The sequence below is a fragment of the Echinops telfairi genome, unplaced genomic scaffold, assembly GCF_000313985.2.
Source record: "Echinops telfairi isolate 266 unplaced genomic scaffold, ASM31398v2 ScPeMD7_5868;HRSCAF=6743_1, whole genome shotgun sequence".
NCBI lineage: Eukaryota > Metazoa > Chordata > Mammalia > Afrosoricida > Tenrecidae > Echinops > Echinops telfairi.
In genome coordinates, this window is record NW_022109768.1 from 7,392,303 (window position 1) to 7,406,028 (window position 13,726).

Genomic DNA, 13,726 nt, shown 5'->3' on the forward strand with positions numbered 1-13,726 from the left:
ACACACACACACACACACACACCACACACACACCCCCTTCGCCCAGAGCTGCCCATAGCAAAAATAAAAACTCCGAGGATGGCAGATCCCGCATACAGAGTAAACACTGCACGGTCTCTAAATAAAATGTCAGCCCGGTGATTTAGAAGGGCTTCAAATATGAGAAACCAGCGCTCTCCCCTCGCCCGTCCCCAGAACTCCTCCAACACTGAATTTATCACTGGTCGCTCCTAGTTACCTCTGACAGGGCACCACTGGGCTGTAACTCACAGTGTTAATGGCCACCTCTGTGCTCCCTGACATGGCCACCCATACATCTCTGCTGGCAGGGGTTTAAATTACAACCGAGCTACCAGAATGGGGGATGCAAATAAGATGTCCACAGTGCCCTGGTGTTTAAAACTGAATTAGGTTTCTGAGCAGGAGAAGGCTGGCAGTCACTCTCTGTCTTGACCTTTCAATCCTCCAGGGCACGTCCTCGCTCCTCTGCAGACCGAACCTAGAATCTGCCCAGAGATCCAGGGAGGTGTCAATGACGGGAACATATTTTGCTTAGACAGCATGCAGCGGAGCCCATTTCCGAAGCCTGATAGCACCAGGACCAGCTGTCGTCAGACTGACTCTGACTCATGGTGGCCCCACGTGTGTCCGAGTAGAGCCATGCTCCAAAATGTTTTGGATGGCTGATTTTGGGGGAAGTGGGTCACCAGGCCTTTCTTCTGTGGTGCCTCTGGGTAGACATGGGTCTCCATCTTTTGGGTTAAGTGTCTAAGTGTGCTAACTGTTTGCACCACTTGGGGATCCCACTTGATGTCATGCCCTTCTGTTTCCCAATGTAGCCTTGTCTGGACATCAGTGTTATGATCTTCCTCCTCCTCCCCGGCCTCCTCCCTGCTGGGGAGCACTATGATGCTGGTACAGGGTATTGAGAGCACCCAGGACAGGTGAGCTGACCTGGGCATTTGATTCCAATTTACTGGAACTTTCTGAGCCAAATGAGGTTGGAGACATGGATGCCCATTATGTTAATTGCCCATGACACCTGGTGACAGAAGGGCGAAAGGGAAGAAGGCCTGTGAGGAGCGATTGCGCAAACTGAGAAACTGTGAGCAGCCAAAAGGGCGAAAGGGGAGCAGGGTGCACTGGAGCAACAAGCTGGAAACAGCCGCCCCGCTGTCCTGCGGAGCAAGCCTGGTGGAGCAGCGGTGGGCTGCTCACTACAAGGTCAACTGTTGGAAACCACTGGCTGCTCTGCGGGAGAAAGAAGGGCTTTCGCAGTTTTGGGAGCCACAGGGGCCTACCGGGTCCCCCGGAGTCCAAATCAAGTCGATGGCAGGGCGTTTGTTTAAGTTTGGGTTTCCTGAGAGTGCCCCAGCGCCTCCGTCATCGTCCTTGCTGGACCTCAGCATCAGAGCCTCAGTCTGACTGGCTGCAGAGTAACTGCAGCTCCCCAGGACTTGTGGCTCCCATATTAACAGAGAACGCAAACAACCACCACCCCACATCACAGCCTCTGCTGGGAGATGGAGAGCAGGGAGACATTTAGGGGGTGCCCTCATTCCTTGGTGGGAGCTGTGTCTGGCCTTTGCTTGGCTTGGTGTGCTCTCCTGAAGCCCCTGGTCAAGCTCAACCAGCTGGGCCAGGAGTCTTGGGCCCGCTGGGCACTGCGAGGCTGCCTTGGGCAAGAAGCCTGCTTGGAGAGGCAGCGCCATACCCCTGCTTCCGGCCCCAGGCTGTTTATGACTCTCCTCAGAGTTCATAAAGCTGGGTCTATAACACATCTTTTATTCCATGGCAAGGATATTTATTTCCCTAATAGGAACATATAGAGAAGAAATACAATCTCTTCAGGGTAGAAGGCAGTTTGAAAAAAACCTCACATCATTTTAAACAGACACTCAGAAATCACCGGCTGTTATTACCAGGGAAGGAACACAGACACTACTAGCCTAGCAAAAAGTCCCCGGATGGCCCCACAGCCTGTACATCAATGTTCATTGCTCTTAACAGCGATCTGTGATGTGCAATCACTGGACAGTTAAAAAGCATGGGTCTGAGCGCCAGGTGTGCTGCTAGCTAGCCAGTGGCTGCCAGTGGTCGGCCAGCGCTGTGAACTCTGCCTACTGTGTGCTTCCTTGGCACTGTCCACAGCACTGGGGATGTAAAATTTAATGAGGCACAGGCTTTGCTCCCAAGGTGCCAATTGGTACTGAAACTCAGTTTTGAAAGGTATAAAAGAAGCCAACCCTCTTGTAGGGGAAGGGTGGGCAAGAACGCCTCAGTTGGCTTCTCCAGCATCTTCTAGGTACAAGGATGGGTTGATAAGCAAGTTATGCTGAGTTACCAAGCCACAACCCAAAGGTGAATTAAATACACCTTGAAGGTAAGGTGCCATGCTGGGCTAGGTGGGCAGGAAGTGTAGAAACAGAACAAGTGGTCAGAAAGGGAAACTGGACCCCGATTTCGATGTCCCTGAACCCCAAAGTGGGCAAGACTTTCTTCTACAGAACAGAGGGGAGCGGGGGAATTGAGACTTTTAAGCAAGAGAGACTAGGATCCCCGTGTCTTAATTTCCACACCTAGATAACTAGGACAGGAGCCCAACGAGAACAAGCAGTTTGTGACAGGCTGCACGCTGAAAGGTTGGTGGTTCAAACCATGCAGCAGCTCCACACAGTGAGGCCTGGCAGGCTGCTCTGTAACCACTACAGCTGAGAAAACCCTATGAGAGTAGGGTTTGTGCTGCCATGAGTGCCAAGAGTTGGGCCAACTTAATGGCAGATCCCAACAACACAATTGAGATAAATGGACAAGGTTATCACAGAACGAGCGCCCCCCACTGTTTTACGTCCAGGGAGCCCTGGTGGTTAGGCATTAGGCTGAGATCTGGAAGGTCAGCAGTTCTAAACCACCAGCCGCTCCTGGGGAGAAGATGAAGCTATCTACTCCCATACAGGGTTACAGTTCTCAGGAACCCACAGGAGCGGTTCTACCCTGTCCTATGGGGTCACTATGAGTTGGAATCGGCAGTGAGTTTCGTTGGGTGAAGGTTTACAGAGCAGATCAGATCAGAATTCTGTTCAACAAGTCATACGTATTTGGTGGCATAATTAATTGCAGTCCTCACAATGAAACATTACTTATCCCCCTTGCTCCCCATGCTTCCTGCTTCCATTTGTCCTTCTGTCCTATTCTGAATTCTGCTGTCCTTTTCATCTCAGATGGTGATCATTCTAAGGCACAGGCTTCCAAGCTCATTTGGCCTACTGTCCCCTTTTCAGAAAAAAAAAAAATTACCAGCAGCCCTCCACCCGCCCCCCCCTCCCCCCCGCAAGTAAACATTTTTGTACTAGAGTCCATAATGCAAAATAAAGCGTAGGCACATGCTGTGGAAGGAACCCTGGTGGCACAGTGGTCACATGTTGCCCACTAAGGGCAAGGTCAGTAGTTCAAAACTACCAGCCACTCCTCATGAGAAAGGTGGAGCTTTCTACTCCTGGAAGAGTTTTGGGGTCTTGGAAACTCACAGGGGTGGTTCTAGCCTGTGCTATAGGGTCACTATGAGTTGGCATCTGTGGGGGGAGGTCAGATGCGCAGGCATTCCCCCACTGAGGGCAATCAGTTGCCAGACTGCTGTCTCATCCCTCCACAGGGGTGGGCCTGCTCCCTGCCTCTGGGGGCAATGGACAGGCTCCTGTAGGCGGAGTTTTCACCCTACTGATAATGTTCCTATGGAGACCCAGAGACCACCCCCTAGACCACCCTCTCATTGCTGTGTAACCTATAGTGCAGCCCCTTCCTGTGATGTACGTCTCTACCTGTAATTAGTGGGCTGGCTTGCCCCCAAAAGGTATATAGGTGTGAGCCAGCAATATAGATCTTGCTCTCTGACTCTGAGCTCCTGGCTGCTCACTCCCTGGTCACTCCCCTCTCCCTTGTTCCCTTCCCTTCCTTCCCTTCCCCCTCTCTCCACGTGGACCACCAAGCTGGGCTGAGGTGAGCAATGCGATCATGTAATGTGTCTGACTGTATTATTGTACTATCTCTCATGCTCTCAGTGACTTTAATATAATGCTTATATATCTCAACCGTACAATTGTGCATTACTGAACCCAGAAGTAGTATTACTGAACCCGAGTAGTATAAGTAGTATCAGTGGGTGGGGGCTGGCCCCCCACCTCCCTCGGCGTCAATTTTTTAAATTTAATACTACAGGCATCGATTCAATGGCAGTGAGAGATCTGCTTTTACAGCCAGCCCCGTGGGATTGTTCCAGTGCCCCAGGGTGCTATCACCCACTTTGGGAAACACTGTTCTCAGGTGTGCATACCTCACTAGTGTTGGCAGTCCCCTTAGAGACCTGTCTCGTGAGTGGCTGAATATTGAGCCACAGGGTGAGTTCAGTTCTAGAGCTGAAGGGTGACTAAGGGTCCCAGTCTCAGGGGCTCCACTCGTCTCTGTTTGACCAGTAATCCCGGTCCTTTTCATGAGTCTGAGTTTTGTGTCACATTTTCCTCCTACTCGATCCCAGGCCTTCAATGAGGAAGATCATGTAAAAAGGAGAGAGGCACGGGTTGAAACAGAAAAATAAATACATGAAAGGTCAACAGCAAAATCGGAGAGGCCTACCAGGAGGTTCTCCGGCTTGATGTCTCTGTGCACGATGCTGTGGCCGTGGAGGTACCTGAGGGCGTTGGCGAGGTTGTACACCATGGCGCTGCCGTCTCTCTCCGTGTACTTGGTAGAAGAGGTGATCGCATCAAAGAGATCTCCACCCTGAGGGAAAGAGAGAACGGGAGAGAGCACATGCGAGCACCCTAGGAAGGGTAAGCACCACGGTGCTTCAGCCCACGGGGAATGGGAACGGACAAATCCTCAAGCATGGGCATCACCGGGTAGCAAAAGCGTTTTGCGGATTAGGTCCTTGGAGAACACTGTAAGGCGTGGGAGACAACTCTCGCCACCCTCTTACTTTGACCAGTTCCATCACCAGGAAGAGCTCCGTGGCCGTTTCCATCTCCTCGACCAGCATGATAATGTTGGGATGCTTCACGCGGCGCAGGATCGACACTTCGTTCTCGATCAGGTGCTCCTGTCAAATGAGAGGTGGGTCAGAAGCCACAGCACGCCCTGTCAGTGGGCTAGAGGCAACACACAGAATCACCTGGAGAGAATGAACCACTGGGTCTAGGGACTCGGGATCACAGTTAACGGGGACACCAAGATCACAGAAACCATGTTCGACATCCTACTTTGGTGGGTAGTGATGGAGTCATTAAAAGCAGCTACCGAAGGTGCAACTAATGGTCTCTCCCTGTCTGGAATGAAAAGAGTTTTCAAATAATCAAAGACACCTGGAAACAATTAGCCCAAATGCCCACCTGAACCACAGCCTCCAGCACCATGGGACCAGATCTAGATGGTGCCCACCTACCACTGGTGACCACTTTGGAAGGGAACACAAGAGGGGGGGCCTGTAACAAATGTGGAAACAACCCCCAAATCATCCAAGGACCAGGCGCATGGAGTAATGGGACACAGGGTACGATGGCTCTAAGACACCCTTCAGGCCTGGAATGGAATTCACCTCCGTGGGTCAACTTTCACCCAAACAAGACACAGATCTAGAGAGAAACGCCAGGCGGGTGCATGATCGTTAGAACAATCAAATCTATGCGATCACAGGACAGCATTTGCCCAGAGGTAGAGCTCAGCAGGCTGGAAGAAATGGAAAGGAGGAGGAAGGGAGCCAGGGGGAGCAGGAAGTGGGAAGGGGGGCTGGCACCTCATCTCGTGGAGCCTGCAACCAATGCCACACCCCCAAATGTGCACGAATCATTCAAGGCAGAACAAATATGCTCCGTAAGGTTTCACGATCAAAGAAGCTCACAAACTAATTCCACAGTTGCATGGGCCTGGCTCCATCACGGAAGCACAGCCTGGCTTTGGACGGGTTAGTCATCACTGCTTCTCAACCACTTGATCTACAAAGTGATGGATAAGTTCATGATAACTTCACTGGGAGTTGTCCTAAGGATTCCATAACATCATGTATGAAAAAATGCCTGGGGCACAACAGCCACTCGATAGACCAATCTACCCTTATTAATCCGTTTTGTAAAAATCCTACAGATTTAAGAAACCTGTAGGGCCTGATGCTAAAGGCCTCTCTTGGCACAGATTAATGTCAACACCAACCCACTGGTTCCCAAGGACAGGACAAGAGTGGGGCTTACTTGCCATGGCTCTTCTATCCAGAGCCTTTATCACTCCACTCAGTGATGGGATGGGGAGCCTGCAAACAAAACACAGCTGCCTCGAACCCGGGAATTGATCACTATATCACTCTGCCTTTCTGCTGGGTATCAGAACGAGCCATCTCAGAAGCAGGGAGACAAATCCCATGACTGTCAAGAAAGACGAGCCACCAGTGGAGCGCGTGTTGAGTGGCAGAGGCAGCAAAGACTCCATAAGCTGCTGCTGAGTGGCCAGTGGGCTTCCCATCCCACAGAACAAGGCAGAGGCCAAGCCTGAGCACCCGAGAGAGATATGTCTGCCCCCATGGCTGAGAAGAGGCACTGAGGACATAAGAACTGTAGCCTTAACCTTCTGTACCTGCTGAGCTTCCCTACTAACCCCCTGGTCGTGAGCACTGTCTGTGAGTTCTGTGTGGTCCTTGCCTGGTAGGACAGCAGAGTATGGTGGAGGGATGGTTGGCATCCAAAGACGCTAAAGCATGGGAGGGGGGCGGGGGAAGCACATGTGACCTCTGCCGTGTGCCAATCAGTCTCGGGCAGATGTGGAGTTGGATTCTCCTCCTTTGGGGAGCCAGAGGAGATCAGTGTGGACCCCACACCATTCCCTCAAAGCACCGCCAGCACAAGAGAGAACTTGCCCGCTAACTTCCCTCCGAGGGGCTCAATGGTGCTGCCCTGCACATAGAGCACAGTGCCTTCTTGTCTGTCAGTCCTGCCAACCCCTTTACAGGCTTGTACCTCAGCCAGAACCCATACAATGTCACCTGTGACAGGTATTCTTTGAGTGACATAGATATGCCAAAAATGCACTAACTCTTTTAGGTATCCGTATGCCATGCTAAAACCCAGCCCCCCAAGGGCCAGGAGAATTATTTCCCTTCCTATTAGTCATGCAGGAAAGACCTAAACAGAGCTTCCACAGCCTGGTAAGCATGGCCCCAACACTAGCCCTATGGTTTTCTAAGCGACGAATTTCAACACTCAAACTTGTGCCCACACAAAGTACTGGCACACTAGGCAGGTAAGAAAACCTGGCAGGCGATGGCATGCCACTTCCGGCATCAAAAGATATGGGTATATTTGCCTTTAAACTGTGACCAATGTGAACTGGCATTCCACTGGGATTCACTCAGTGAGGCGTCCTTCCTCCACGACTTTTTGTGACATCGTGTCCCTCATGAATGTTCTTTTCTCATCCGATAGTTCAGAAGTATGGAAACATACAGCCCCACGGGGGCCACTATTCTCATTTTAACTCTAATCACTTCTCCTCGGAACAGACCACCTGATTCTCTCAGTTCTGTTGAGTAATGCAGTTGGGATCATCCCAGCAGCAAAAGTTTACTCACAGAATTCAATAATTACCCTCCATACGCCGCAGCCCATGAATCACCAACAATTATTGCTCTCATTTATTATGAAACTTGAAGGTCTCTCAACCATGCCACACTGGTGGATCATCAACTTTAATAATACATTGTTTTGCGTTTAGAGAATGCTCTGTAAAGATTTACTAATTGTCCTCTCACGCAGTCTAGCTATATAAGGATAAGTCCAGAGGTATGACTGCTGGGGTGCCAGTTCACGCACGCCCATGTCTCTGTGGTCAGCAGATGGCTGCAGACAAGTCCCCTCAGTAATACACTTGTCTCAGTCTCGTGAGGGTGCCTGCAAGCAGTGCATTAACTGATGGGTCAGTTAACGCAAGGCAGAGGGTCACTCAGAAGCCAATGGAGACTTTTTTTTTGGGGGGGGGGGTTGGCTCCTAAGGGATTAGGATAGATTTTCTCAGAAGGATGGATGACCATGGGGGCATAGTAGGGAAAATTTTTGAGAAAATAGAAAACTGCACTGGTGAGAAAAAGCCAGGAACGTTGTGTAGAGAGTGCTTTTCCCCCATCACTCTATGTGCCTGCTCATTCTTTGGGCCGAGAGGGCTGACTTACAGGAACTGTGCTGGGGACCTTACCTCCTCCGCTCTACGGCCCTCATCTTGCCCCTTCAGACTCTTTCGTGCCCCCTAGTACAAGGAACATTTAGAAAGAACATAGTTTGAGGCTCTCCAGGATGCCAAAGCCGCTGTTTTGACCTGGTTATCAAAGAGGGGGGCATTCTTGGGGGCATGGTCACTGCTGCTGCTGTCAGGGTGCCGTGGAGTCAGGGCATACCATGTGCACACCACGGCCGCACTCTCCAGTCTGCCTGCACCATCCTCACCATCACTCTGATGTCTGAGCCTGCTGGCACTGCCGCTGTATCAATCCACCTCCTTAAGAGTACGCAGCCCCAGAAGGAGGATATGCCGAGACACAGCACCATGACTTCCATTGTGCAGTGATCCTTTTTGCCTCACCTCGTGGCTATGTGGGTGTGTATAATTATACAGTCTCTCTGTCTCTACCTCTCCTCCCCCAGCTCTCTCGTAAAGAGGTCCAGTCTCAGAAATCCACAGGGCCAGTTGTACCCTGTCCTGTAGGGTCACTATGAGTCAGAATCAACTTGATAGAAGCAGTGCGTCTGAGTGAGTTACTGCGGTAACAGGATCGTGTTACCCCACTTCAGGGGCTCATTTCTGGTGTCTCTCCTCTTCATGTATCCACCATGTATGCAGTTCTCAACCTGTGGGTCACCCGATTCGTAACAGTAGCAAAATTACAGTGATGAAGTAGCAATGAAAATAATTTCATGGTTGGGAGGGGGTCACCACAACATGAGGAACTGTATTAAAGGGTCACGGCATTAGGAAGGTTGAGCACCACTGCTCTAAGCCAACTCACAACTTTTCTGACAGGAGAGGAAAGTACACATGAAAGCAAACAAACAGCACGCAGAGAACACCTCCTGTAAGTCCCCCCACCCCCGATTCCAGAGCACTGAGTGCTCTGTGCTTGTCCATGGAACCAGTTGCCTTTGAGCTGATTTCTGCTCATGACAACCCCACAGGCCAGACGAGCACTGTGCTCCACAGGGGTTGTCAGTGGCTGCGATTTTCAGAAGGGGACAACCACACCTTTTTTTCTAAGCACTGCTGAGTGACTTGACTCTCCAACCTCCCAGTTAGCAGTGGAGTATGTTCATTTGCACTACCTAGGCACTGCCCCCTGTCCAAATAGACCGAGCAAGTGCTAAAGAGCGTGGGAGCCAGGGGAGAACCAGCATTGCCCATGCATCGAGTCACTACATCTCAGTCCCCAGGCAAAGCACGTACATAGTTTTACACTGTATCCTTCGAATAGTCCTCTGGGGCAGGAATCCAACACTCGATTTCTGACACATAAGATTTTTTGTACTACACATCACCTTTCAAAGAGAAATGTTTCAATAGAATCACATCGGACATTTTCAAAATGACAATGATGGCTGCTGAGAATATTTTACTTGAAATACATGGACAGAGGCTAGAATCACACTGCTTTGGGGTAGAACCTGGGCCGGGTCAGGCCAAGGGCGAGGCACGCTGTGGTCCTTGTAATGACAGCCCTGGCTTAGTGCGGAGGAAGCCTTCAAATCCAGCCGAGAAATGGCTGTCTCCAAGCTTGGCAGTGCACACCTGGAAAGCTGGCTACAGGCTGTTTCCAAATCCCCTATGTCTAAGTCACAGAGCTGCAACACAGAGCCACAGGCAGGGTCCCGGTCCCTCCCCTAGGGAAGCAGGCTGCACCTTGTGATCGCAGACACAAAAGAAAGACCCGGCAAACCCTCCTCACCTGGGCATGTCTTTCCCCTTCTTGGAACACCTGTGCCAAGCCTTCCCTTAAGCACACTAGAAAGCGTCAGTGAGCACGTACAAACTAGCAAACTAGCATTCTCTGGGTGAAGCAATGATGGTAGCCATTACTACCATGCTCATGAACATGAAATGCAAGGTAGGTATTTTAATTCAAAGCAAATCTATCTACTGCTTAATTTCTTTCCGTTTCCCATTTTCTCTAAAATTGGAAGAGTCTATCGATTCAGCTATATGCATGGTCTCTGTCTGTGGAACTGATTCTGAGCAGCTGATGTGAAACAGCCCCCATCACCAGGACCCACGGCAGAGAGAACCACAGGAAGGCTGGCCATATTAGGGGCTGCACCTCCCCAAAGTTATTAACTGTTTCCATAAAGGTAAACGGAAAGTCTTCTGGTGTGTACTGTGGCCTCTCTCCAAGGGCCACCTGCAAGTTCGGTTTCAAGCACGGAGAGAGTCCGATGCCAACTGGTTCTGTACGGGTGCTCATTATGCCAGTTTACGGCATTCCGCTCGACAGCGTCCGGTGGGCTAAGCACTCAGTGAGAGTTTCTCTGGCATGCAGGAGCGGGCTGCCTTAGTTTCCCAACTTCTGATGATCTCTGCGAAACTGCCCGTGAAGGAGCGATCCCTCCTCAAGCTGCCTGCACGAGAAGCGAGGCGAAACACACAGCAGCTCTCAGAGCACATCACCGTCCCCACACCCTGCTTTCCAATCCGCACAAATGCTCTCTCCATGGCATTTTGCAGGAAAGGAAAATCTCAAAACACAATGCGAATATCACTCTCATTCTGAAGCATGAGGAGCTCCCCTTATTCAATCACCTATCACTTTTTAGTTGAAGTCCAAATACTTTGCATATGAATCATTCCATGGTGGTGTCCCCATTGTTCAGTGGGAGAGAAAGTGACAAAGAAAATTGCTAACTTGGCGAAGGATTCTGCCTTTTCTTTAGCCATGCTGACTTTGACATCTAGGATGGGGGTGGGTGGGATGAGAAACTGATTAGGGAAAGGAACATCTCTCCTAAAGCAAACTCACCATTTTTTCCTCCACCAAGCTGTCCTCTGTGCCTCGGTCACTCACGGAATAAACCGGGCTACAAAACCACAAACTCTCCCCATCAAGTCCATTCGGACTGACTCATAGGCACCAGGGTTACAGGAAACACAAGGCTGAACATTCAAACCCACCAGCCGCTCCAAGGGAGACAGATTTAACCGGCAGGTCTACTCGGTCCTCCAGGGTTTCAATGAGATGGGAATCCCCCGCCCAGTTCCGCGCTCCTTCCTCATCCCCTCAGTCACCAAGCCTGCCCAGTCCACCTGCTCAAAAGCTTTTGAATCCATGCACTCATTTCTCTGGAACTTTTTAACCTACTTCTTGGCAAACTCCTATTTATTACTTAAGATTGTACCTATACCTCATCTCATCTAAGTAGTCTCTCCTCTTCACCCAGCACTGGCCCAGGTGCCCCCAAATGTTCTCAACCCCTCCTTCCCCACCCCTGCCCTGCCCTTGCTCTCAGATCCAGTGGCTGCTCTCTTCCTACTGGCTTTTAATTGTTAGTGAGCTGACCCTTAGCTGACCCTGGAATTGTGAGTTCTTTAAGCTTTGTCCACCCCTCGACCTAGCAACTAGCATTATCACAAATGCCCAGCGGGCATCAATGTGTGAATGGTAAGCACCTCATGCACTTGGCCAAGGGTGACTCTACAGCTGGCACCCCGATGGCTTAGTGAGAATTGCTGAGGATAATGACAGTCAGAGAGTTAAAACGCCCAAATCGCTAGATAGGACTTCTGCGAAGATACATGTAGTCGGCTGAATGATGGCCAACCAATGATATCAAGTCCTAATTCCTAGAATGTACGCGTGTCACCTTGCTTGGGAAAAATAAAAATCTCTGCAGATGTAATTCTATGAATGATTCTGAGGTTAGATTACCCTGGTTGACCCAGGGGGACCCAAATGCCACCACAGATGTCCTGCTGCAATAGAAAGGAGGCTTCACACAGAAGGAAAGGGACAGACACACAGGAAGGAGGCAGCAGTGAGTCAGAGCGGAGCTAAAGTGATACTGCCACAGGCCCAGGGGTGCCAACAGAGGAGGCACCAGTTGATCCTTTAGAGAAACCTGTGCTAGGTTTTAAGTTTCAGGTCCAGAACTGCGGAGATAGATCGCTAGTCTATCAGGCCACCCAATTTGGGGTAAGTTTTCATAGCAGCCTCAGAAAACCACTGCAAAAAACCAAATGACAGACAGACTTTTCCGTGTTTTTCTCTGCCATCATCAGTGACTCTCTCCTGTGTAAATTCCTTCACCACAGCAAGCCCTTCAGCACGAGGCTTCCGTTTCTTTACAAAGCGTTATGCACACTGTACCTTGCCACAACACTTGGCTTTGTCGATGATCTTCAGGGCAAACTCCTGTCCAGTGCACCTGCCGAATAACCAGAGAGAGGCCACTGAAAGATGTAAAGATGCTGCCGCTCACTACCACTGAGTAGATTCCCACTCTCCTGACGGGCAGATTCTACACTGATGCACCCACAGAGCGGGGCAGAACTGCACCGCAGGCTTCCAAGGCTGAGTCTTTGCAGAAGCTGACTGCCCTCCCTTTGCCCGCAGAGCCACTGTGGGTTCACCGCCGACTTTTCCATCAGTCGCCAAGAGCTTGCTTAACCGCTGTACCACCAGGGAACCTCTCAGAAAGGTCTCGTCTTTTCCGGTTTTCTCTGCAGCACAGACTCTGGGGATGAAGACTTGGCTTCTTCCACAATGTCTCAGAGTCAATACTGATGGTGATGGGAGGAAGGTACGCAGGGCAGAGAAAACAAAACCAAGCCACCCTGAATGCTACTTACATTTCCTTTTATAAATATGGAAAACTCTCACTGCCACTCTCGGTGCCGATTCACAACTACCTTAGTGGACGGGATAGAACTGCCCCTGTGGGTGTCCAAGACTGCAACTCTTTACGGGAGCAGAAAGCCTCAGCTTGGAGTGGCTGATGGTTCACACTGCTGGCCTCTTGCCTTAGGTGCCCACCAAGTATCCCACTATACCACCAGGCTCCTCTTTCAAATACTAGTCATTGTGATATTATGAAGTAATTCATGAAGTGTTGAAATTCCTTTGTATCAGAGCTAAACATCAAACAGTTTTTCCATACTCAGACCTCAAAATAGCTCACTGAGGTGCAGGATAAAATTAAGAAAATGGATAAAAATATCCTAAAATTTTCAATCAATGTGTATTTACATTGGTCACATTAGTCAAGACCACAATGTCTCATGACTTCCATGACCTATTTCTCAGTCAAAAAACCACCTGGGGTCTGGTGCTACCATGTCCAAATCTGTGAACATCCACACGTGACACCTTGAAGTCATTTGCTCTAATGCAGTGGTCTTTAACATGAGTTCATCTGAACATGAGAAAGAATAACTCTTACACCGCAGCCCCCTGAGGAGAATACACCAGTCTTCCAAGTACAGTTCCTTCTAACAGCCCACCTCGTCACAGTGCACACTGATGAGGAGGCCTGGCTTAGGAAAATTCCTTTTTTTTTTTTTTAAGGAAAATTCCTTTTGCTTAAATAGCTCTTCCCTTAAAATTGTAAACCAAACTGTCTCAGATGGCTGGAAACTCTTTAGAAATAATATTTTAAATGTTTTATTTGTTACTTGGGTGGCATCCCTGCACCAGAGTTAAATAAAGAGGCTTAGAATAAGA

At 49.9% G+C, this 13,726-nt stretch overlaps 1 protein-coding gene across 1 annotated transcript in view; it reads right to left on the reverse strand.

Annotated features, from left to right (window-relative positions):
• Positions 1-13,726, reverse strand: part of LOC101659634 (serine/threonine-protein kinase DCLK2) — a 69,079-nt gene that overhangs the window by 21,080 nt on the left and 34,273 nt on the right. The window contains exons 6-8 of the mRNA XM_045295818.1: positions 12,374-12,431; positions 4,973-5,092; positions 4,630-4,776 (exon numbers count right to left, since the gene is read on the reverse strand). Coding sequence (XP_045151753.1) covers positions 4,630-4,776; positions 4,973-5,092; positions 12,374-12,431 — 325 coding nt within the window. The remainder of the gene's footprint in view (positions 1-4,629; positions 4,777-4,972; positions 5,093-12,373; positions 12,432-13,726) is intronic.